The following is a 26879-nucleotide window of genomic DNA, read 5'->3' on the forward strand; positions in this document are numbered from 1 at the left end:
GACACACACACAAAAACACTGACCGGGACAGACAGGAAGAGAGAGAGAGAGAGAGAGAGAGAGAGAGAGTTAGGGAAGTCGTGCTGAGGAGGGGGACAAAATGAGGGGCAGAGAGTGAAAGAGTAGAGAGAAAGGAGAGACCGTGCGAGAGAGAAGGAGGGGAGATTGGGAGAGGGATAGGTGGACAGACTGGGAGAGAGCAAGAGAGTCGGGTAGACAAAAGGAGGGACAGAGAGCGACAAAGGAGAGGAGGGGACAGGGGACGAGAAATAGGGGCAGAGGAAGAGAGATACAAAGACAAAGGAAGACAGATGATGAGAGAGAGAGAGAGAGAGAGAGAGAGAGAGAGGTTTGACTATAATGGAAAGAATTGTTTCACTTTTCCTCCACAAATCATTGTCAGTGGTTTCAATAATGCATGGTTGGACCAGCATGGGTGATGCTAAGGTGTGTGTGTGTGTGTGTGTGTGTGTGTGTGTGTGTGTGTGTGTGTGTGTGTGTGTGGGTGTGTGTGTGTGTGTGTGTGTGTGTGTGTGGGTGTGGGTGTGGGTGTGGGTGTGGGTGGGTGGGTGTGGGTGTGGGTGGGTGTGGGTGTGGGTGTGGGTGTGGGTGGGTGGGTCCCGCAGTGGCAGGAGCAGATTGACTGCCTGCAGGGGGTACCGATGGATATCTCATCTGTGCTCTGGTCCTGATGTGTCCTACTGCCATTAGTCAGTCAGCCTCTCTCGCTTGCTCTTTCTCCTGTGTGTGTGTGTGTGTGTCTCAGTATATCAGCAGGCTTTCTCACTATCTTGCCCTGTTATGGAACAGTCTGACACACACACACACACACGCACTCACACCGAGTGCAGAGACTGTGCCGCTGTCTGCCAGGTGTTTTATTGATGAGTCACGCCTCTGCCTCTCTCCTGGTGGGCCAGGTTCTCCTGAGAGCTAATGAAGAGGGGAAACGAGGAGGGCGAGCCGAGCAGAGCGAACGCTGATTAGCAGGGCTGGAACAGAACCTCAGGACACACTGCATTCTGGTGCCGAAATGTGACTCTAAACATCATGAGTCTGAGTGTTGCCAGCTGCCTTCTAATGTGATTATTAATGTGATTGGATTGCTTAGGCAGCAAAGGCCACACTTCGCTTAACCCACAGCAGTATATTCAGTGCCATGCCTTTGATTTGTGGAAATGCTGAGTCATGAACTTGTTCTCATGAACCGTTACAGCCATATTCACAGAATCAGAGAGTACTGTTATTCTGCTATTATTGCTCCATCAGCCTATGCTCATTACGCTCACAGGAGAACACTAATCCACCTATATAACCTAATGCCCAAGCTTCCATGCTCAGGTTACTCAAGCTTTTGACTTTAGAGTCCTTAAGCTTTCAGTTCGCTTTGGCACAGAGTCTGTGTAATGCTGCTCTTTATGATAGGTTGTGTGTGCAATCCTGATGGGTGTGGGTGTGTGTTTAGGTGGATGTAGGTCGTTGTGTAAATGCAAGAGAACAAAGAGCGAGAATACAGTGGGTTGAGCAGTACAGCTGTCAGGAAACCAAGCGAATGTCACGCAGGCCGTTACACTCGCTACACAGGTGTCTCTCACACACACACACACACACACACACATCGAGGCAGACAAGCTTTATAACCGCCCAACCACACCTCTCCTTCCTTGCTTACCTCTCCCCATGTTGCCTGCGCATACCTTTGCCTCTTGATAGGGTTTAGAAAACGTGCAGCCTTTATAAGGTCTGTACGTCCAAAAGTTTGTGGACACCCCTTTGTTTGACTAAGGTGCACCTATTGCTGGCACCCATGTCAGGTGCATACACAGCCTGTGCAATCTCCAGAAAAGCGTTGGACGTTTTGGAGCAGCTGCACATGACGACCCTAAAGGTCACCATGCCCAATGCCAGGTGTCAGGTAGAGAACTATAACCACCCTCTTCAGGCTGAAATGCATTCAGATTCTTCACACAAAATGGTTCTCAGATGTTAAATTCAGGGTCCAGTCCTGTGTCCTATGGCATCGCTTTATGAACCTCCCATAGCACCTTGTGGCATAGAAAGGGCAATTTCGCTTACTGACTGACTGACGGACCTTATATTGCGTCTCCTTGCTCAACTTGTTATTGTAAAGCAATAGCATGTCGACTCAACATTGCTACCGTTGCATTAGCAGTGTGCTGGCCTGCAGCCTTAGCATTGCTACTGCACCGGCCTCATCCAGCATCGCTCCTGCGCTATTAGCATTGCTATCACACCCATTGGCCTCATCCAGCAACACTAGCAAAGTGCTTTCATCGCTATTGCATCGTTAGGATTGCTGCCGTGGCGAACCAGGGTATTGTATTAATGCAAATTTAGAATACTGTGTGCCGTGACACGCCTGCTATGAGCATTTTCCGATGAACATACCAATAGAAATGACCCTGAGGAGAAGCTGTTACATTAGCTCACATTAAAAAACAGTTCGAATGGAGATGATATGCATATGGAATATCATTGAAAAGCTGTGTGTTTGCATTTGCGTCTGCCTCTCTCTCTCTCTCTCTCTCTCTTTCTCTCTCAGGCTAAGTGGCCAGGCTATTAATCAAATCAGTGTTTGCCCTAAGCCGTCTCCGTTGGGTCTGGCAGCATATGCTGCAGCAATACCGAAACCAGAGCGTCAGACTGAAGCCTGTCAGGCAACCACATCGTTGCTCAGTGGAGTGGTTACTGCTCTCTGTGTGGCTCAAAGAGTCTTCGTCTCCTGGATCAGCGCTGCTGCCGTGCAGTGTGAGGACTGAACGTGATTAAACCGAGAAGGAAAATGCCGTACAGCATCAAAGCTCATCACAGCTTTTAAAAATTAAAGCTGCGTCTGATCAGGCAAAGGAGAGGACATTATGTCTTTATTATGAAAGGAGTAGTCTCAGATCTGAACTCTGATTGGCTGAGCCGTTGACAAATGCTCATTATGCCCACATACGGAATTTCATATTGTCGTTGTCATGCAAAACCTTGTATCTCCATTTTTTTCTATTGGACTGTTCATCATGACATTTTGACACAGTGTAATGTCCAAAAAAAGGTTTCTACTGCCTAGGGAAGGCTTTCTACTAGATTTTGGAGCGTTGCTGGGAGGATTTGATTGCATTCAGTGACACAAGCATTAGTAAGGTCAGGATAAGGGCTGATCACCACCACACCTTATCCCAAAACATTCCAGAGAATGTAGTTCTACTGCTTCACAACTTAATGCTGGGAGGGGGGAGTCTTTAAATCCCTCTAGCCCACACCTGGCATTAGGCATGGTGCTAATAATAGGGTCATGTTTATCTGCTCCGGGGAGTCCTTTCCTATTGACATTACGTCTCCACCATATATATTGCAGAGACTAGACAAGCTGTGTGTGTGTGTGTGCGCATCTGCACGTCCGTCTCAACAGTGGGTGCAACTTAAAGTAGCTGAATGCATTCATTAGAAGGGGTGTCCACAAACATTTGGACGTACAGTATGTATGTCTAATCAATGTTTCTATTACTGTGGCTATTAATTCTTAAGTTGTGGCCTGTGGCCAACACCATCCTGCCTGTAGTGTTTTGCTGATTAGCTGATTTGCATTGTGGCCACTGGAGTCTCTTTGCTTTTGTAGTCCTGATTAGCGTGTCGCTCTATTGAGCTTTCCTCAAAGAGAGATCAATAGCAGCTCAATGAGTGTGTGTGGTGCTGTGTAGGGAGAGTGAACTCCAGAGTTTAGTGCTTGTGGTATCTCACACACACACACACACACACACACACACACATGTACTCAAATGCATGACCAGGACTACTGCTAAAGCCACGTGGCAGGAACTGTAACCTAACCACAACCCAACTCTGGCTCTCTCTCCTTCTCTCGCTCTTGCGCTCTCTCTCTATTTATATATACGTATATAATATACGTATATAATATACGTGTGCAAGAGAGAGGGCCCCCCGTGTTCCAGGGATGGATGGATATTAGAGGTTGAAACAGGAAAACCAGACAGATTGCCTGTGCTTAATTGATGGGGGGGAAATCCAGGCGGTGCTGTGTAATTTCATGGAGTCTCCATTTCCTCTGGAGATGAGAACGGAGGCACCTTAAACCCTGCACTCTGCCACCGCCCCCCCATTATCGTAAAACAATCCGTGTTCCAATATGACTGCTTCGTGCTCCTGTCATTGCTAATAAGTGATGTTTTGTCACAGACGGCTGGTCTGCAGGATGAAAGAAGCCCGGCGAGCAGCGAGGCTCTTAAGATGTCTGGCGCCTCCCTGGTGTTTTAGCAGCTTAAGGAGCATTTCCATCTGTGGGCAAGAGATGTTTTATCTCTCTGTGCGCTTCAGACGTCGTGATGATATGCTAACGAGGAGTACAGAATCCCTCGTCAGTTTGCTGAAGCGGTCCTGTGTTTGAAAGGCTGTCATCACGGCTCTCCTGCTTCTGCCTGTACAGGAGCACAGCAGTTGTACTCGTCTGTAGACAAACTGTAGAGGTTTTGTTAATTGCCCGTCAGACTGTACAATTATTATTCATGTCAAAATGAACGTTGATTGAATGTGACGTATGATGGTGTGTACGATGGTGTGTGCAGCACCGGCTCCTGTATAATGTCTAAGGGAACGGTTGGGTTTGGACGTCACCATTGGGTACGGGGTTTTATACAGTGCCGTGTATGAATGTACTGCATAAATGAATATTTTCTCAGGCCTCTAATAAACAGGGATCTGTGGGGTGGTTCTGGGGAAAAATGCTGTAAATGTTGAAAATCAGGTTGCATCCAGGTTGCCCTTGGGGAGTCCTGCGTTCACATGGCCTCAGCTCATACACTCTGTTGATCTCCAGCTGTAACTGCTAAGAATGTATGTGTGACTTTTATACACACCCTCACACACTCACGCAGGAACTCTGAGTCACAGAGAGATTAGAGGCCGTAAATACACTAATGACTCACTAATTCTCGAGTTAGTGTACATGTGGTTTGTGATTAATGGAGGTCTCTCTCTCTGTGTGTGTGTGTGTGTGTGTGTGTGTGTGTGTGTGTGTGTGTGTGTGTGTGAATGCGAATGCGTGAGCACAACAGTATTCAGATTTTAATAGTTATTTCAATTAACAGTTTAAATCCCATCTGGGATACCATAGCAACACCTTAGCAATCCCCTGCAATACCATAGCAAACACCTGGGATATCATCACAGCCACTTAGCAACACCATAGCACCCATCTGCCAAGCACACCCACAACACCAAAGCAACCACCTGTGCCTAGCAACACCCTACCACCCACTAATCAACACCACTAAGCAACACGATAGCACCCATATACCAAGCACCTAGCAACACCAGTGAAACAGTCTTTGATATCATTGCGACCACCTAGCGATATCATTGCATCCAGCAACACCAGAGCAACTACCTGGGATTCCATAAGAGTCACTTAGCAAGAACAGAGCAAACATCTAGGACACCATAGCGGCCACCTATTGCTGTGGCGGCAACATATGATACCATAACTATCACCTAGCAACACCTAAGCAACTACGAATCAACACCATGGAATACTTTAGCAATCGCCTAATAACACTATAGCAACCGCTAATTAACACCATGGCAGCCACATGGAATACTACAGTGACCACCTAATGACACTATAGCAACCACATGTGATACCATAGCAACCACTTAGCAACAGCACAGCGCCCACCTAACACTGTGGCACCCACATATATGATATGATATCATAGCAATCACCTAGCAACACCTTAGCAACCACTAATTACAACTATAGCTGCCACATGAAATACCACAGTGACCACCTAACGACACTGTAGCAACCACGTTATACCATAGCAATTGCCTAACAGCACTATAGCAACCACTAATCAGCACCAACGCAGCCACATGGAATACCATAGCAACTATTTTATAAAAACGAAGGGTCACTCTACAGGACACATAGCGACAGCCTAGCAACTGTGTGGAAGTGGGAACCACTTAAGCTGTGCTGCCAGTCTGTGTGATCTTTAGGAAATGCTCTTTTCTGGCTGCTGTACTTCTGTGTGTTCGGGTTATAATGTTATACAGTGTTGTCTTTCATCTCTCGCAGCATTTTAAAGGTAAAACACGTCAAGCGCAATCAGTTTCTGTCCTTTAACACTGCACTGCAAATCTGACCTGAATATGAACTTGCTTCCTGACAAAGCACTAAAACAAGTGTGTGTGTGTGTGTGTGGTAAAAGAAAGCCTTTCTGTACTTGGCTGCCGTCTGCTCTTGCAACACACTTCTGTTTCTCAGTCAGCTGTTAAAGAGTCTAGTTAGAAAACACAGTTTGAAAGAGCGAGTTTTAGATTTTGACCCTGATTGACCCTGCAGACTGGTCACGTGAGGACTTTTAAAGGAGAAATGATCAATCTGAGATCTGCATGAGCTCTATCATATATATATATATATATATATATATATATATATATATATATATATATATATATATATATATATATATATATACATATATATACATATATATACACAGACAGACAAACAGACAGGCTTTTCTCTCCTTCTGCTGACCACCTCAGCAGCATGCACGCACATGCACCAACCAGTCTTGTGTACGTACACAGACACATGCACACTCTGTCTGTCTGACTCGAACTTGCTGAGTCAGATGTTTATCTGCGAGTAGTGGATCTTTTTCATACACACAGGCAGCGGTAACCCCAGAAGAAAAGCGAGCGAGAGACGGAGTGGGCCGCACATAAAGAAGGGAGAAAACAGAAGGGGAAAAATCATGGAAACAGTATTCAGAGTGCTTTGTCCGTGTCAGTGTCCTGTACGCAGCTCCCGTCTGTTTTTGTGACGGTCTCTTTAAGGCTGTTCTATGTAAATGAACTGTGTTGCAACTGGCTGGCCTGCATGTTGCTACTGTGTACCTCTTTCAGAAAACGCTGCTTCTAAGTTTTCCATGAATTGGCGGACTAGGACTATACTACTGTGGGCTGAATATGCGGATATATGCAAATGCATTAGTTTGTGACATCACAAAAACGATCACTTTAAATCATCACTTTTATTTTCCATAAATCACCTGGAGAGTGAATAGCACTTTAGACCCATACTCTTTTCACACAAACTTCTTTTTGTCCTATAGAATTAAGCAGCGTGCCTTTTAAGACCCATGTATGTAAATGAGCCATTTTCTGATTGGCTGTCAAAGGCTGTTGGTGGGGGGCTGAGCCTTTTAGGTAGAGATCAGAAGGGTGGGCTTAGTGCTTAGATTGAAAATGTATGGAATACATTTTAAAAACAGCTCTGGATGGCTTAAGTGTGTGTGTGTGAGGCGTCATGTGTGTGAGGCGCAGCAGGAATTAGCATATGTGATGCGCCTGTGCCCTGCCATTATTGTTCCTGTTTTTAATTCAATTTCTCCTTCCTCAGGACAAGCGCTGTGTAGTAGGATTAACTCGCACGGTCATGCACACACACACGCACGCACGCACACACACACACAGTCTCCTCAAAGGCTCCTCTCCATGTTATCAGTCTGCACCATATCAGGTTTTTACAGATTATATGATTATACAGTAGGTGTGTGTGTGTGTGTGTGTGTGTGTGTGTGTGTGTGTGTGTGTGTGTTTATCTCTGAAAGAGATGACATCTGGATTAGGCTGGGCCTTTCTAGACCGAACTGGACCCTACCCAGGAGTGTATTGCAGTAATTTTTGTTACACTCTGGAAGTCCACATTTAATTGAGTACCAAATTACAGTTTACGTGTATCGCTTATTAAAGAACAGATGGCTTGTAGGCAAATGCTTTGGTGAAAAGCAGTCGAAAGCAATGAAAGACATTAGCCCTAGAAATATGGACAATGTACTGGGGCACCTGCTTATTCTGAAATCAGGGGTGAGTGTTTATCCTGCTTTTGTTGGAGTAACTGTCTCTACTGTCCAGGGAAGACTTTCTACTAGGTTCTGGGAGCATTGCTGGGAGCTTGCCCCAAAATTATTGGATAGAGCACCATTTATCATTCCTGAGAACACTGTTCCACTGCTCAATCCTGGGGGGCTTTATACAGAGTGAATTCGCCTGGTGTGGCATGGTCCCAATAGGTTCATGTTTATCAGCTCCAGAGAGTCCTATTCTATTGGCAGTACTTCTCTTCATGGACTGGACAAGCTGTATGTGTGTGTATTTGCACATCCGTGTTCGCAGTGGGCGTAACTTAAAGAACTGAATGTAGTAATTAGAGGGGGGCGCACACACCTAGCTGCGGCCTGTTCATTCTAATGGAAAGCTGTGGCTGTAGTGTCCACTGTAGTGTAGTTTTCTAAACTGGGGTCCATCCACGATTCTGTCTGCAGATTTTCATGAGCAAAATTCTGTTGTTTTCAATGGGATGAGCATGCTAATTCATGTCTACACTCAATAACGCTGCTGCTCTGGGTGTGCTGATCTCTGAAGTGGCGGCTCAGTCCTGAAGACCCAAAACAGAGGAAATGCTAAATAATATTAGCCATATATATCGACATGGCATGATTGGGTTCACTTACATGGTTTTACGATGTCTGGTAGCCGCGTTAGCCAGCCTGCTAAGCCCAATGCTATGAAAACATGCTTTATTTGACTTAATTGCATTGCACTTCCCAGCTTACAAAGCCAGGGTTAGCCATGCCACCGTGTCTTTGGAGCAAAAAGGGTTAAATGCCTTGCTCAAAGGTCCAATTTTGGCAGCTTAGTGGACCCAGATATCGAACCCACAACCCAGGGTCTTTTTTTTTTTTTTTTTTTTTTTTTTATACCCACTGTGTCACTTTTTTATAGAACCACGTCTACCCTGTACAAAGCCATCGCTGCCCCTATAGAGCCCTACATAGCAGTTCTGCACAGTTTTGCTGCGGCCGATAGTGCAGTTCCGTGCTCTCGCAGGTATCACGTTATCAGATTATCAGATCAATTGTTTATTGTGTTTAGTAGTGTTAAATTAAGTTAGTTAACGTTTGTGTGCTAGCCATACCATACCACGTTTTGGTGATCAGGCTTCCGGTCCAGTTCAAGTCCATGTCTGTTTTCGCTCGAAATGCAAATGTCTAGTGTGACTTAAGTGGTTTAACATTTCCCCTCATTGTCAGAACAGAAGCACCAAGAAGCAGAGAGTCTGCTCTGGTGTGGAAAAAGTGCCATTGGGCTTGTAACGTTACTCGCTACACCCATTCCTTCCACCCGTACAGGGCATGGGTGCTAATTCTCCTGTATGGATTGGACAGAGGGAGCATGAGTAAGTGTGAGTGTGACTGTACAGTGCTCGTCATTGCTGGGCTTCTTTAAAGCCTGCACCACGTTCTGTTAGCAGCAACCTGTGCCAGCAGAATCATTCCTGAATTCTAGCATTTCTTGATGGCGTATTTAAGCGGTCTGTTCAGCAGCAAAGCCAAGCTGCTCAGGCCTCCGAGCCACATGCCGGCAGTGAGTTGGAGTTTTGGTAACGTTCCTCGGGCATTGAGTTCAGTATTAGAAGGCTCCACTAGAAAACGTGTTTTATTTGGCTTTGCACTTCCCAGCTTAGAAAGCCAGGGTCAGACATGCCACCACGTCCCTGAAGCAAAAAGGGTTAAGTGGCCCAAGGGCCCTACAGTGGCAGCTTAGTGGACCTGGATATCGAACCCACAACCTTGTGAACAGTAAAGCAGTATTTTACCCACTGTCACTTCTTCCGCTTATAGAACCCCTTCTTCCCTTTACAGAGCCGCATAGAGTCGCTTCTGTTTCCATAGAGCAACCTTGGCCCCTGGTTAGCGACCACTGCCCCTGTAGAGCCGCTTCTGCTTCCATAGAGCGACCACTGCTCCTGTAGAGCCGCTTCTGCTTTCATAGAGCGACCACTGCTCCTGTAGAGCCGCTTCTGCTTTCATAGAGCGACCACTGCTCCTGTAGAGCCGCTTCTGCTTCCATAGAGCGACCTCTGCCCCTGTAGAGCCGCTTCTGCTTCCATAGAGCAACCTCAGCCCCTGTGTAGTGACCTCTGCCCCTGTAGAGCTGCTTCTTCCATAGAGCGACCACAGCCCCTGTAGAGCCGCTTCTTCCATAGAGCGACCACAGCCCCTGTAGAGCTGCTTCTGCTTCCATAGAGCGACCACAGCCCCTGTAGAGCCGCTTCTTCTTCCATAGAGCGACCACAGCCCCTGTAGAGCCGCTTCTTCCATAGAGCGACCACAGCCCCTGTAGAGCCGCTTCTGCTTCCATAGAGCGACCACAGCCCCTGTAGAGCCGCTTCTTCCATAGAGCGACCACAGCCTCTGTAGAGCTGCTTCTGCTTCCATAGAGCGACCACAGCCCCTGTAGAGCCGCTTCTTCTTCCATAGAGCGACCACAGCCCCTGTAGAGCCGCTTCTTCTTCCATAGAGCGACCACAGCCCCTGTAGAGCCGCTTCTGCTTCCATAGAGTGACCTCAGCCCCTGTGTAGCAACCACTGCCCCTGTAGAGACGCTGTTTCTTCCATAGAGCGACCGCTGCCCCTCTAGAGCCGTTTCTGCTTCCAAAGAGCGAACACGGCCCCTCTAGAGCCGTTTCTGCTTCCAAAGAGGGAACACGGCCCCTTTAGAGCCATTTATGCTTCCATAGAGCGACTGCGGCCCCTTGGTAGCAACCATTGCCCCTATAGAGTCGCTCCCACCACTGCCTGTATAGACACTTCTGTAAAGCCATGTCTGCCTCTATAAAGCTACCAGTACCCCTGAAAAACCACCCCTTATAAACCCCATTCCAGTCCGATAGAGCCAGCACAGCCCTTATAGAGTCCCTTTTGTAAGAGCTGTCTGGTGTTCTTAAAAATGGTAATTTTTTGCATCAATATTTCTATTTATTTGGTAGATGCAGTGTGTGATATTGATTACTAGCAGTGCCGTAGTGTTTATAACAGACAAGGACTGCAGAGCTGCTGTGAAGTTCATGTCCTCGACGTGAGCATAATTGTGAAGAAAGCCGTCAGAAAGCCTTTCAGCTTGAGTCTAAAGTGTTGATGATTTTGACCAGTATTTTGGAAAAGTCGGGAGTCACACCTCTTAGGGTACGATTGCGTATTCAGCGGTTTGTAAAGCAGTAAAGGTGAGGAGTTGGATCAGTACACCGGTGATCTGAAGAGCAGTGAAAAGCGAGCAGTGGTCCATTAAGGCTGAGAAATGGAGTGCACATTCGCTGACTGTGGGATGGATTGAGAGTTCCTGGTGCGTTTAGGGAGTGGTTGAACGCTCTGTGAGCAGGGAAATGTGTTCTTGTTGGTCCAGCAGAAGCCGGTAATAAGATAAGGAGGCTGCTGTGATGGCCAGAACAGAAAGCTGCACAATGGAGAACTAGGGCACGGTGTTATTTCAGTTAATCATTGACTAGCTCAACAGTTGGTATACACACACCACACTGATGAAGAGGTTCACTTTAACAGAACGGTAAAGGTACAACAAGCACCTTTACTTTTAGCTCTAAAATAGTACTTTACTAACCTACAGCTCAGTATTTTCTGATTGTTTCAGTTAAATTATTTCAATAACATTGTGTATCTATAACAGTAAGCCTTGTTTATAATAATAATAATAATAATAATTAGTAGTAGTAGCAGCAGCAGCAGTAGTAGAATTAATAGTAGTAGTAATAGTATCAACATCAGTAGTAGTTGTAGTTTTTGCAGTAGTGGTAGTATCAGCAGTAGTAGTTGCAGTAGTAATAGTAGCAGTAGTTGTAGTAATAGTATCCGTATCAATAGTAGTTGCAGTAGTGGTAGTATCAGCAGTGGTAGTATCAGCAGTGGTAGTATCAGCAGCAGTGGTAGTATGAGCAGCAGTGGTAGTATCAGCAGTGGTAGTATCAGCAGTAGTGGTAGTATCAGCAGCAGTGGTAGTATCAGCAGTGGTAGTAGTATCAGCAGTAGTGGTAGTATCAGCAGCAGTGGTAGTATCAGCAGCAGTGGTAGTAGCAGTAGTGGTAGTATCAGCAGTAGTGGTAGTATCAGCAGTATCAGAATCAGAATCTCTTTATTTCACCAAGTATGTTGCACATACAAGGAATTTGTCTTGGTGAGAGCAACACGTATGACAAGTAACAAAAAACACAGAACACAGTCTTAAACTAAAGGAAAAAATGACACTAAACAATAAATAGGGTAGGGGATAAATTAAAAAAGTAAGAAGTACTAAAGGTAATAAAGAGCTGATATTTACAGAAGTAGTGGTAGCAGTAGTGGTAGTATCAGCAGTGTTAGTTGTAGCAGTAGTGGTTACAGCAGTGGTAGTATCAGCAGTGTTAGTTGTAGCAGTAGTGGTAGTATCAGCAGTGGTAGTATCAGCAGTGTTAGTTGTAGCAGTAGTGGTTACAGCAGTGTTAGTTGTAGCAGTGTTAGTTGTAGCAGTAGTGGTTACATCAGCAGATGGTAGTATCAGCAGATGGTAGTATCAGCAGTGGTAGTATCAGCAGTGGTAGCAGTAGTAGTTGTAGTAATATCAGTATCAGTAGTAGTTTGTTGTGTAGCAATAGTGGTAGAACTAATAATAGTAGTCGTAGCAGTAGTTGTAGTGTATCAGTAGTAGTTGCAGCAGTAATTGCAGCTGTAGCTGTAGTAGAATTCATAGTAGTAGTAGTATCAGTGATAGTAGCTGCTGCAGCAGCAGTAGTAGCTGTAGTAGTAATTGCAGTGGTAGGTGTGGTAGTAAAAGTAGTAGTAGTAAAATACCAAATTATATTAGCCCTCTTTTGGTTTCACACGGTATTGTAAATATTGATAAATATATCTAGAGTTTTCTGGAGAAGTACCATCCAGAACATACTTGAGTTTACATCACTTCCCTCCCTAATTTAATGGTGTTATCAAAACAAAATGTTGTGGTGCTAATGTGCTGTTTCGCATAGGCCGCAAAAGCAGGAGTGGCTGAGTGCTAATGACTTTCTTACAGCGGTGCTTCTGTCAGGAAGTTACTGTGCAGTAGTGTTAATTTATGGGCATGTAATTGTGTACAGGTTTGGACAAAGGGTGTTGATTAATGCAAACTGCTTACCTCAATCCAGCGCGCCGCCGAGGGAGAGCGAGCGAGCGAGTGAGTGTGTGCGAGAGAGTTTCAGAGTTGAGGAACAGTTTGTGGAGCGTCAGGAGAGGGAACATTTCTCCTGGGATCTTCAGGTGTCCTTTTCTTGGAAGTGCTGCACAAAGCAGCGTAGGAAAAGTAGTTCTTAAAGTGTGGTGTGTGTGTGTGTGTGTGTGTGTGTGTGTGTGTGTGTGTGTGTGTGCACGCCTCTGAGGGGCTAGTTATCTGCTCTTTGCAGACTAGCTCCTTGCGGGCTCCTGCCTCAGGCATAGTCACCCTGCCTAATTGAGTGTCACCTGAAAGGTTGCAGGTGCTGAAGTTCTCTCTCTGTGTGTGTGTGTAAGAGAGTGTGCTTAAGAGAGAGAATGGGCGAGAGAGATTGGTACAGAGTTGGGGGACTTGTTCCCTTGACTTTAGTCTGTCATTGTGATGTGAGTTATAGCTGAAAAAGCCACAGGGAGATAAACACTCGTAAAAAAGTTACAGCACTGTTGCGTTAGCTGTGTTGTAAACACTCTTAATATTACCTATTACCTTTATTGGGGTGGATGTGTGCGTTTAGTGCTGGATGGGATGTGTGTCTATTCCCGGAATGCATCCTCCACTCCTGCCTATAGATTATAAGCCAGTAAGACATCACATCACAGCGCTTGTGCTGATCTAGGATCACTTTTTCCTTTATTTACCCTTTAAAGCAATACCATGCAGCGATTTTTCCTTGTAAATAGCAGCTTCAGAATCATATTGATGCTGCACTGAGTGTTAATAGGGAGAACGGTGTATCCGTCAGATTTTAACCAGTGACCGTTCTCCTCATTTATGACGTCTCTGGGTGATTTTCTTCTTTTTACAATGTCCACATGAGACTCCTATGCCTCACACTAGTATAACTCTTCCCTCAGGGAATTATTACTGTAATAAGTAACAGCTGCAGTCACACTGTTATGGTTGATGTTAGGTGATTAATCCACGGTTTGCATGCATCATGAAGCGTTCCTAGGTAGCTTGAGAAACACGCAGACATGCCGTCGCCAACTTAACAACTATTAAATCAGTTGCCAGCTAACTTAGTCGATTAGCCATCACACCCCTATAGAATACAGTGGTAAAAACAAAGGATCAGAACTAGCTCTCATTCTCAACTAGATCCAATAAAATATTCCTGTGTCGGCCTGGGTATTGATTCATTGGATTGGAATCTGGAAATCCCTTATTTTTGTGGTTCTTTGACAAATAGAAGCACAAATATAGTTAAATAAATGACCTAAATTTATTCATTAATTTATTAATAGGCTGTGTTTAATGTAATACAGGGAGTGTTGATGTTCTAATATGTCCTCATGGCTGGCTCTGGGTGGGGAGGGGGAAGTATAGTGTTTATAGTGTCACCACCAAGTGCCCTTCACACACAGGTTCGGGTTATTAGCGCATTATTCACACTCTGTTTAAAGGAACGTTGACTTCCAAACAAGCTCAAGGACAAGCTCATATCTGTGCGCTCTACGGGGGGACGCTAAGGGCTCATTTTGCCTCCTCCATCTGCCTGCGTGTGTGTGTATACCACAGTGTGGAATACTGATCACAGCTCTGTGTACTGACCATGTGTGTGTTTTTTTTTTTTTTTTTTTTTTTTCTTTCTCTCTCTCTCTCTCAGGCGAAACCTCACCAAGCTCTCGCTCATCTTCAGCCACATGTTGGCCGAGATCAAGGCCATCTTCCCCGACGGCCAGTTTCAGGGAGACACTTTCCGCATCACCAAGGCCGACGCCGCCGAGTTCTGGAGGCGCTTTTTCAGTGAAAAGTAAGACCTAATGGCTTCTCCTGCTACCAGCAGTCCTGACTGTCTCTCATATCTCTTTGTGAAGGCTTTTATAAGCTGTTAGGTTCAGGTACATAAGTATTTGGACAATGGCACAGTCTTTTAATTGTGCATCTGTACACCACCCCAGTGAATGAAGCAGTCAGGATGTGTAAGGCAAGTACGGTCCCTTTAATGATATAAGATATGAATAGCTGTAAGAATACTATGGAAAATTAGTATTAGTGTCAATTCAAAATTTCCGCTTTCATTTGATGAATTTTATGATTTTTTACCGCATTCATATGTTACACAAAGTCAGACGCCAAGATGGGGAAGCTGATTTCTCAAAGCATATATGCACAGCGTCTCAGTCAGATGGTCTTCTGGGCTCTTAAAAGCACATGCAAACTGTCTGTGTTCTTTGAGCTGCAGAAAGATGCTGTTGCTGGTCCTCCCCTCAGCAGCCTCAGGGTGAGTGAGGTTAAGCAGCCACTCAGGCGTGTGCGGGTGGAGCTTTTCAGTCAGATGCACACTTTGCATACAGCTGCAGATAAGATTGTTCTAGATAAGCCCCTTTTAAAGCTAAGGCTGTACATTTCTGAGGTTTTACAACCCTGTTATGTTGCCTCAGAATGAAACCAGCTGATTGGACGGCTATTGGAGCTCTACGTTTATCGGCTTGTTTAGGTCACCGTAGATCAGCTTTTAGCCAAGCGTCAGGCTAGCAGCTGCTTGATCGCCCGGCTTCCCCACACGGATCCCTGCAGAGGTGCTTCCTCCGACCTAGTGTCAGCTTTTAGCCTTCCATATTCTTGCAAAGCAGCCCATTTGTCAGATTTCCTCACTTTATACAGCAGAAAAGGAGTTGCTAAAACGTGCCTTAATTTAAGATCCACTCTGTATGCACACACATAGCTTCTCTCTCTCTCTCTCTCTCTCTCTCTCTCTCTCTCTTTTACAAAGATGGTAAATTCAGGCCTCTTTCTGAGTCTGCTTGGCTCTTGTATGTTGGAGTGTCCTCTCTGCTGAATAGGGAATATGCACACACACACACACACTTCCTCTGTGTGCACATGCATGCGTGTGTGTGTGTGTGTGTGTGTGTGTGTGTGTGTGTGTGTGTGTGTGTGTGTGTGTGTGTGTGTGTGTGTGTAAGTCCTCACAGTGGTCAGAGTTAAAAGTGTGGAAATTGGAGGTCAGAGGACCAGAGTGGGTTTCTGTGCTGGGCTATGATTTCTCTGTGTGGAGCGGGAAGCAGAGCTGCTTAATAAACTCTTAACAGATCAGAGCTGGAACAGGATACACATACACACACACACACACACACACACACACACACACACACTGCTCTTATCCTCTCTGTCTCTCTCTCTGTCTTCTTTCTTACTTTCTTCCCCACTTTTTCACCTTCTTTCTTTCTATTTCCTCTACTTTCTGTCTGCTAAAGCAGTGATGAATGTAAGAAAATGGGAAATGAATCAATGTAAACTTCATTAGTCAGATTATCAAAGAAAGAAAGGCTTGAGGGAACTGCATGTTGCTGTCAGTAACTCTCCTTTATCTTCTTACACTCCTTCTCCTTCGAGCCAGTATAATGACTGGTTTCCTGGAGGCAGATGAAGCTCAGTCCTAGACTGAAAAGGATTTTCAGTGGTAAATCACCATTAATATCACAGTCTAGTCCAGGATCTGTCCAGGAAACCCTCTCGTAAAGTTCTGCTTATTTTCTCCGTACAGCGCAGTCTGTGCAGACAGGTCTGAGCATGTGCACTACGAGGCTCTCTGTCTCTCTTGCTCGTTCTCTCTCAATCTCTCGCTCTCTTTCTCTGCGTGGGTTAGCGTGGCTCATCCTGATTATGGTATTGTGCTGCTGCTTACTGTAATCAGAGTGCAGCGTAAATCACATTTCTGCGCTGAACTGACATATATTCTGTGTATGTGTGCATGCATGCGTGCGCGCGAGAGAGAGCGCGAGAGAAAGAGTAGGACGTTGCTGAATGCACCCCCCCCTCTCCCTTCACCTACATCTCGATGATCTGTACTCATAGTGCGCTATTCCCTCCCACTGTCACATTTAATAACCGCTCTATAGGCAAGTGCATTGTATCTCTCAATCTAGAGAGTACACGTGCACGCACACATGCGCACACACACACACACACACACACACACACACACACACACACACACACACACACACACACACACACACACAATACAATTTTCCTCTCCTGCTGCAGCAGAGCCGGATGGCAGGATGTTCACAGTTCCTTCATTATCATGCAAACTAATGCACACTAATGCAGAGTGTGATTTTCCTATTAAATTCATATGCCAAGTTCTCCTCTCCTCACTCAGTCAAGAGCACATTAGCAGGGAGCCCTCGAGGTCATCAGCACTTTCCTCTGTATAGTGTGAAGAGGGTGGCGAGATGCGTGAGAATCACATGAATCACAGTGATTCAGTTCAGTTCCAGTTTAATGAATTATGAATCTTTATATCTTTCCAAAATGGATGCTTCTGATATCGGTGGCTCTCAAACTGGTCCTCAGGGGTCACTCTGACGGTCCGCTTTTTTTTCTCTGAGTATTGGGAATTGGGCCGGACAGAAATGTGGATCATCTGGGGGGTTCCTGAGGACGAGATTGAGAACCACTAGCTGAGCTACACAGCACTTCAGCCAGCCAGGAGAGGCCCTAGACCTATGGTTTCTTCACTTTTGAGACACATTGCTCTGCCCCTGCTTCCTACAGTCATTGGCAATGACCAGAATTGCTATGACACTGGTCCACATTAGGCCTCCAACACCTCCCTCCATGCCTAGGAGTCCGCCACAGAGTGGGCCAAAAGATAGCATAGCATATCTCTCTCTCTCTCTCTCTCTCTCTCTCTCTCTATCTCTATCTCTATCTCTATCTCACTCATTCTCTCTCTGGGTGGCCCTTTTTTTACCCATCAGTCCAGTGCGATGCTTGGCAAGACGATTCTCTTACCAGATTGGACAGTCAGTGGTCTCCTCCAAGTGTGTTGAGGTGTCCAGTGATGTTGTGTAGCTCTAGTTAGGCACATACTGATCGATCGTCACCATTCCTCTGCTGATGGCATCATGTGATGTCCTAGCCAGTGGGTGAGAACTGGCAGTGATCTATAACTGTAGTCCCTTTCTGTTCCTTATTATAGAAATGAAGCCAGTGAAGTAAATAATGTCCAGTGTTGTCTAATTTGCATTTGGGGTCTGTACAGTAGTGCAATCGGGGTCTACTCTTGCAACTGGGGAGGGAAAGACAGTAGGCCTCAGAGGCCTTTTTTGGTCATTGGAACATATGGGGATGGGCAGAGCTGCATATTATACTGCGAGCAGCCAGCAGAGGCCCTAGACCTGTGGTTGCTTCACTTTTGAGAGATGTTGAGCTGTCCCTGCTTCCTACAGTCATTGGCAATGACCAAATTGGGGACCAAAAAAACAAACAAACAAACAACATCTGTGTTTTGAGTGCTTTCTCTCTCTGTCCTGCACCTGTTCAGTTTGGTGCTTGTGTGTGTTGGTCTTTGTGAGTGTGTTTGTGTCCTCTGTGCTGAGTCACATTCATTAAACCCACTCCTTCTAATGTAGAGGTCAGCTGCTCTAATCAGTTTAAGTAAAGATCTCCTCTCTCATCACCTGCCCATCTAAAAGCTGCCTTGCAGAAATAGCCTCTTCTGTACTGTGATGTGCATCTCATTACGGGCTCCTGCGAACTCCTACGACTGACCCAGTCTCCCAGTAAGTGCTGTGTGCTGCAGATGAAGATAAGAATTTTCCTTTTAGCCTAAATATAGCCAGTCGAACAGTACATATTGGCTGTGTGATGTTTGCCTCTTTAATCCTTGGGTACACTGCAGGGCTCTTAAAGTATCTCATATTGAGATCTTCCCCACATGACTTCAACATGTCCAAAACACGCATGCCTGGTGTTACCCAGGAGAAGCAGATTCGCACAACCATTTGCACCACTGACCCAAAACGGAAGTAATGTGAAAACTGGTCATGAATGGGAAGACTCGTGGGAGTTCGCATGGTCTTTACAGAATGCAGAGGGAATTGTAGGTGAGTAGCACAGCACATTTCGGAGGCTACCCTACATACAAATTTCCGTGCCACCTTAAATGGTGCTGCAGTATTGGACGTGTACTGGGGTCAGAATGTAGCTGCTGGATCATTTAAGGTGGAACCTACATTTAAAATAAGAAACTGGCTGAAACTTCATGCTCAGTCTTCATTGACTATAGACGGGATTGGGTTCAGATTTAGTCGCTGACCAGTATACACTACTAGACTGCAATCAAATGAAAGTGAAAAAATCTGATTGCTTGATATGCTCTGAAAACACATTCAGGAGGCCAAAAATATAGTCTACGCCCCTCATGCACTGCTTAATTAATTCTCCCCCCAACTGTCGACTCCGACTGACGACAAACCAACCAGCAAAACAGCACTGTTACCCCCAGAATCAGGCTTTGTACCCCAATAGCCCATGCCTGGCATTAGGCAGAGTGCAAATAGGTTCTTGTTTATCTGCTCCAGCGAGTCCTATTCTTTTGGCAGTACATTTCTACAGGGACTAGTGAAGCTGTGAGTGTGTGTGCTTTGTGGGTGCAATGGGTGCAACTGAATGCATTCATTAAAAGGGGTGTCCACAAACATTTGAACATATGGTGTATGTCTTTATATGAGTGATAAATATGTAATAATATAAAATGATTCATATTCCAAAACATTTAACATTTAATTGAAGTCAATGTTAAAAGATTTTATTTTATTAAGCCGTTTTGGAACCTTTTATTATGCAATTGTGGCATAATATAAAGAACTGCCAGACTCACTCTCTCTCTCTCTTCATAGTGCAAGCAGGAAAGCCGGGTTCAGGGCGGGGTGGGGGTTAGGGGGAAATGAGCAGCTCCGGAGCTCGCATAAGCACTTTCAGATCCTTTCACTATTCCTGCCTGCACTGCTGACCGAGGCCGGTTCCCCTTCAGCCACCTCAGAAACAGAGGAGCTGGTTTCCGCTCTTCAGGCGGTGTGTTAGGGCCTTTAGCTGAGCACTGAGCACTGAGCACCGAGCGGAAGGTCAGGAGGGTCTTAGCCAGGTGATTAAGGCAGTGGTTCTCTAGGACAGCTTCATAGAGGTTTAAAACATCTGCTGTAGAAGCTCAACATCAAGCATGAAGCACTGGTGCCATTGTGAAGCGCCTGTGTGTGTGTGTGTGTGTGTGTGTGTGTGTGAGATGGAAGTTGTGTTCGAAGAAGGAGTTAAGGTATTTAATGGCTGCTAATCACACTTAATCCTGAGCTGGCATAGCAGCAAAATGTTCAAAATGTTTGTGTGTATGTGTGTGTTTGTCTGTGTGTGTGTGTGTGTGTGTGAGTGTATGCGTTAAGCCCCTTTTGGAGCTTTTGGTGGGTGATGAAACCAGTGTGTGCTAGCACTGCCCTGCACTAAAAGAGATTAGAGAAGCAAATGCTGCTGCTGCTGCTGCTGTGAATTGCTTAACCTGACAGTCTGATCATTTAACATCACCAGCTTTCTCACCTGTTCATTAACACTCTACAGTGATGTTAGTTTTACTCTCACTAAGGGTGTAAATCTCTGACCTCGCCACAGTTCTTTAGTAAGTGATTTAATAAGATCTCAAATTTCACCACAATTCCATTGGATAATTTTGTAATAATACTTTTGAAATTCCTGTTTTTTGTTGATCACAATATCAATCTCAGAAATTGAAAATCTCACAATATCGTGCAGCCCTAGTATAAGTTCTTGCCCATTGATACCTAATACGTGCAGCTTTGCTACTCCTGTGTTGTCGTAGACTCCGATTGTCTGTGTTACCACTATTAATTCACACTATACTATTATACTATTACTGCTGGCACCTGCTTTTCATACGTGAGCTCGTGTTTTAGAAGGGTATTTTAGCTCTTTGTTCGGGTTCCTGTTGTCTCCTCGCGTTCAGCAGTGAGCGTGAGGTTGCTTTGAGATTGTCTTTGTTCTCTAAGATGGCTCTGGGCTGGTCTCTGAGCGTTTCGTACCCTGCTCCCACACTTCGCCTGTCAGTTTTGTTGTGGGTGTGTGTGTGTGTGTGTGTGTATGCGTGTGCACGCGTGTGTATGTGCATCAGTGTAAGCAGGAGTACTGTACTTCTGTGGTGAGATGAGGAGACAGTTCAGTGTGTGGGAGAGACGTTTTGTCTCCTCTCTCTCTCTCTCTCTCTCTCTCTCTCTCTCTCTCTCTCTTTATCGTTGTCAGTATCTCTGTCTTCATTTTGTCTTCACAGATCTTGCCTTTCAGTAATGTCAGCTAGCCGACGAATAAAGTGTGTTCTCTCTCTCTCTCTTTCTTCCGTGTGTGTGTGTGTGTGTGTGTGTGTGTGTGTGTGTGTGTGTGTGTGTGTTTCTGTCTTTTGCAGGACGATAGTACCGTGGAAAGTGTTCCGTCAGTGCCTTCACGAAGTGCATCCCATCAGTTCTGGGCTGGAGGCCATGGCCCTTAAGTCCACCATCGACCTCACCTGCAACGACTACATCTCCGTCTTTGAGTTTGACATTTTCACACGCCTCTTCCAGGTACTCTCACCCCCCCCCAGCACACACACCTTTTTACACACACACATACAGTCAATCCCGATCTCTTTTATTGGAGGTAATAAAAAAAAAACACACCCAAAGAGCAGATCATATCTGGATAACATTTAAATGTCAGAGTCTCATCAATGTCGTCGTAAGTCACTCTGAAAGTGAAACTAAGGGATCTCCTCCTCCCTCTCGCTCTCACTGTCTCTTATTCTTTTTCTCTCTTATCTCCTTCACTCAGTGCACCAAAAGGCATTTCTCCCAGTCGAAAAAAAAGCGGGTGTTCTTGTGCCTGTGAGAGTCCTGAACTCTGTAGGTGCCTCACTTCTTCTCGCTCTGACTCAGTCACCGCAGACCTCCTCCAGTGGGGGTGATGGAAAGTGGGGCTCTCAAGGCAGGGAGCACCTCTTGTTGTTCTGCTATTCTGTTATTCTGTCACTCCCTCGCTGTCTCGCTCTGTCTCGCTCTGTCACACACTCTTGCGCAGTCTCGCGCGCACGCTCTCTTTCTCTCCGGAGTGGGCGGCTTTCCGAGGAATCCCTTTGTTACAGAAACATAAATCAGCTTTACCGCAAAACCAAGCGTGCCAATTAGCATCATTTCTGCATGTGCCGACGCTGCTGCACCTATTCCGGGGTTCTCTCTGTGGGGTAATGGAAAAAGAAACTTGCTGTGGTCAGAATTCATCTGGTAATACTAAGGTTTCCTGTAAATGAAGGCATCTGTGGAGGGGGTATAAGTGGTGGTTAGTCATATACAGTCATGTGAAAAGATTTGGACACCTCATTAGTGGTGTTTTTTTAACATATTTAAACATGGGGGCATTTGAGCTTGCTTTTTTTAATCAGTATTAAAAGATTGAGGTCCTGTGAGCAGAAAAGGTAAAACACCCCCCACATTTATTTCTACCTAAAATGCCTAAAATTAGCATCAGATCAGCAGCAGATGATTAGAACATGGCTAGAGATGATTTTTGGAGGAGCCCGTCTTCTTTAGTTTGGTTAGCTGTTGACTGTTACAGCGAGTGGTATCGCAATGTTAAGATCCAAAGAGCTTTCTGAGGCCTTCAGAACGAAGGTTGTAGATGCAGATAAGTCTTGGGAGGGATTTAAGAAGCAGACCAAATTCCATCACAGGATTTACATATAGTTTTCTCCACGGTTAATGCCAAAGCACGTGCCATTTAACCTTTAGAAATTGACGAAACCAGTTTTTTGATTTTCATGGGAAGTGTACAAGGAGAAAAACCTTACTGGTCAGTCAATCAATCAAGTAATCAATCAATCAAATGAATGCATCAGGGCAAGACACTCCTCAAGATTCATCTGCCCAAAGCACATAGTTCCAGAAGTTTTTTTTTTTTTTTTTTTTTTTTGCTAATCATCCCAGATCTTGTAAAATCACGGTTTTGTAAAATGAAACTAACATAACATGATCGTTACCTTACTGCTCGACAGAGCACTGAATTTGGAGGATTTGCTTATAATGAAAAGTCCTTTGAGTGTCTGAGTTGTGGAAGAGTTGCCTGATGTTTATTCCTATATATTTAAATTAGAGATGCAAAATTTGATCGGCTATGTATCGGTAGGGGTGTGCAATATTGACAAAAAAATTTGTCTCGATATTTACTGGGATTCTGCCGATAACGATAATTAGACAATACTTTTCATCCTTCAAAATGTGTTTGTAAAAGTCTTGCATTGCGCTAACTTGTTCTACTTAATTTTTGTACTTAAAACTGAAGCATTCAAGTAAAATGAATACAAAAACAACAGTGCAAGTGTTACTGACATTACAACCTTGTAACTTTTTTACATTAAATTGTAATTTACTATGAATGTACTATATTTATATTACATTATATATCAAATGTTTTCAGTTTTATCAATTTACTTTATGTATTTTTAAACATTTTAACAAATTCAGGATCTATTTCACTTAAACTGTAAATTACAATTGCAACTGATTTTTGACACAGTTTGCAGTTTTTTTTGGGAAACCTGAGGGTTTTCACTTCCAAGCTAGTGAGGACGAGCCAGGTCTAGCAACTAAATCTAAGGATGCAACACCGTTACCCGGATTCCCCTCTCGAGAGTACATGTAGGATCCGATCAGTGAGTATCAGAACACATCAGAGCTAACAAACACCACCAGTCACACAGAACACGAACAGTGCAGACCACATTTAAACAGAGGCCAAGCTCCACAGTGCAGTTCTGCACAAGTATTCCCATGCTCCATCAGCTCCTGCTCGGGTTTCACAGCGTTTAAAATGTGGTTAAATCCAAAAAGCATATCGAGAGACAATATAGGAATATTACAGAAGCCCTATACGATGATGCATCGCCAAGTTTGCCTGAAAATGTAGCGTCCTGACCAGTCATTATTGTCTAAATAAATATAAGCTTATAGCAGAAAATCGAACTCGTATTGTGTAGCAAACTCCGTTTCGGGAGACAAAAGAAAACAAAAGAAAACCTTGTAAAGTATATTGTTCAAACCCTAATTCTGTGTGATTGGCGAAGGAGGGTTAGAACCCTCACACAGTGCTGCTGTGAGGTTACACTAATCTCTCACCATGGTCTCTTCTAGCTGCGTCTGTCCTCATATGACCTCAGCTGTGCCCAATCACTGAGCCTCGCTGGCCTTAACAGCCAGAGCAGGCAAAGCTACACAGAGTTTCACTTTCAGGATCAACAGTTTCTGACATACAGCGAGGCCTGAAACGTCTAGAAATGACTAGGGATCTGTTGTTTGGGCATTGTAGTTCTGTTTCCGCAGCACTGTGTTTTAAGAATACTGCTGCTAATGCTGGGTAGGGCCTCCCTTTGGTCTCATAACAGCCTCCGTTCTTCTTGACATGGATTCTTCAAGATGAGATTCTGGTCCTTGTTAACAAGATTCAGTTCAGTTCAGATTATTGTATGTGGCGCATTTCACCACAAATGTTGTCACAAATCAGCTTTACAGAGATCCGGGTCCAAGCCAAAGACGACAGTGGCATGAAAACCTCCGTCAGATCAAGAGGAACCAAGGCTCAAAAGGGGAACTTGTTCTCCTCTGGTCGACACAGAGTATAAATAGAAGATAACGAAGAGCTATCCAGAGCTAATGTGACAGTAAGCCATGAGTTATAAGAGTGTGAGTGAGTGACTGTGGGACACGTGCTCAGTGTTAATGTGAAGTAAAGTCCATGCAGGGTAGACGGCCATATGCACAGCCATGCAGTATCTAGAGTGGTGTGAATGAATCAATGGACAGCATTGCAGTGGGCAGCAAGGTAGTGGAGAGCCAGATTGCGTCCTGCAGATTTTTTAAAACTTCTTGTTCTACCACACCCCAAAGATATTGGATTGGATTCGGATCCGGTGAGTGGGAAGGCCGAACGACTGAATCATAGTCATGTTTATGAGACCAGTTTTGTTTTGTGACTTCGGCTTAACGAGCCCAAAGTGTGCCAGGAAAACCTTCTCCACACCATTACATCACTCCACCGGCCTGGATTGTACACACAAGGCAGGTTGGGTCCATGTATTCATGCTATCCGGGCCAAATTCTGACCCTGCCATCTGTGTGCCTTCATCAGATTCATCCGACCAGGCCGCTTTTCTTTTCCAGTCTTAAAGCTGTCCAGTTTCGGCGAACCTGCGCCCAGTACAGCCTTGGCTGAAAGAACTGGAGTTTGTTTAACAGCCTCATTTGCGTGGTTATCTGAGTTACCATAGCCTTTCTATCAGCTTGAACCAGTCTGGCCATTCCCTCACTCTCTAATATACCCCAGGTCTTGATATGCTTTGTTAATATGCAGTGATCAGCATTATTTGGTGGTAATGTTTTGGCTATTTTTCATGCGTGAGAAAAAATGCATCTCAGAATACACACCAATGTTGAACCTTGAGGTGAGGAGGATGGGCAAGAACAGCAGAAGACCATGTCAGGTTCCACTGCTGGCAGCCAAGAACAAATAGCTGGGACTGCGGTGGGCACAGGCTAGCTGCAGCAGCACCCCAAGCTTTTCAATGGATGTTGACTTTTTTGAATAAGTGATGGGACTCTGGTTCCTCTGCAATCAGAAAATGCTCTTACAGTATGAGGCTGATTGCCACAGATATGATGAGTCAGCGTTGCTGGAGGTCTGTGGCTGGAACGAGTACTAATTATGGAAGTTTTCCTGCGGCGCTGACCGATGATGACTGGTGTTCTTTTCTGTAGCTGGTTTAATGGCTAGTTGATTTCAGCCACCCATGCTTCATTCTGCCACTGTGGATTGGTGGATACTGTGCTCAGTGTAAAAAGTCAAGAGTCTTGCTCATGTGACCTTGAGTGGCTCCTTTGTCAGCTGGCATCAGACTGTAATCATGTGTGCTGGGGAAACTGCAGAGTCTGCTTTGGCTAACCCCTAATATTTGTCTCTCTCTGTGTGTGTGTATGTGTCTCTCTAGCCATGGGGATCTATTCTGAGGAACTGGAACTTCTTGGCAGTGACCCACCCCGGCTATATGGCCTTCCTGACCTATGACGAGGTGAAGGCACGACTGCAGAAGTACATCAACAAACCTGGCAGGTAAGGGCCAGCATTCTGCTCCCCAGTTCCTTTCCACTTGATGCTGCAGCTCTTTGACCTAAGAGTTTAGCATGCTTTCTGTTCTGTAGCTTCTTCAGGTTCAAAATTAAACACATTCATGTAGGCGTGTTGCAAAAGGTTTTTGAGCGATGCCATAGAACAGGAGGTGTGGGGGGGGGTCCAGTCCTGGAGAGACGGATTTCTGCATGGATTTGTGCTTTTCTTGCTCAGTCCCACTGGATTCAACTCCCCCCGTTTAGTCTGTGTGTTAGGGCATGAAAATCACCAATCTGTGCTGGAGTCAGACCCTCAGTTCCCCACCCCAGTCATAAAAGAACCAGTTTCAGATTTATAAGGGACCATGATTGTTATGGAGAAGGATGGAAAACCTTCTGTTTATTCTTTATCAAGTAAAAGGTTCTCCCTCTCACTTCTCTATTTACAGACCTTATGGAACCAAACTTGGTTCTTTTATGGCATCGCTAAAAGAACCTATTCTAGCATCTTTATTTTAAGGAGTGTAGTGTAGAGTTATGTGGTGGTAATAATAAGGAACTGAGATATGGGCCCACATATGGTTCCTTAGGGATTTTAAGAAAGGCTGCTGTAATGTACTGTATAGACTTTGAGGAGCATGGACATGGTGAAAACTGTGTGTGTGTGTGAGAGAGAAAAAGAGAGGGTTGGAAGCAGTAATGGATGTGCCATCTGCTGTGTGGCACGCTGCTCAGACAGCTGTTTTTTGATTTGGCCTGGCAGACGGCTGCAGAGCGAGAGGGCGGGGCTGAGTTGTTAGCTAATTACAGGAGGGCAGGAGAAGAACAGAAGTCGAGGCTGAT

General features: G+C 45.1%; 1 protein-coding gene across 1 annotated transcript in view; it reads left to right on the forward strand.

Moving 5' to 3' along the window:
- Positions 1-26879, forward strand: part of cblb (Cbl proto-oncogene B, E3 ubiquitin protein ligase) — a 105089-nt gene that overhangs the window by 38031 nt on the left and 40179 nt on the right. The window contains exons 4-6 of the mRNA XM_072658248.1: positions 14720-14866; positions 21314-21470; positions 25919-26040. Of these exons, the coding sequence (XP_072514349.1) occupies positions 14720-14866; positions 21314-21470; positions 25919-26040 (426 nt within the window). The remainder of the gene's footprint in view (positions 1-14719; positions 14867-21313; positions 21471-25918; positions 26041-26879) is intronic.

The sequence above is a fragment of the Salminus brasiliensis genome, chromosome 16 (genome assembly GCF_030463535.1).
Source record: "Salminus brasiliensis chromosome 16, fSalBra1.hap2, whole genome shotgun sequence".
Lineage (NCBI taxonomy): Eukaryota > Metazoa > Chordata > Actinopteri > Characiformes > Bryconidae > Salminus > Salminus brasiliensis.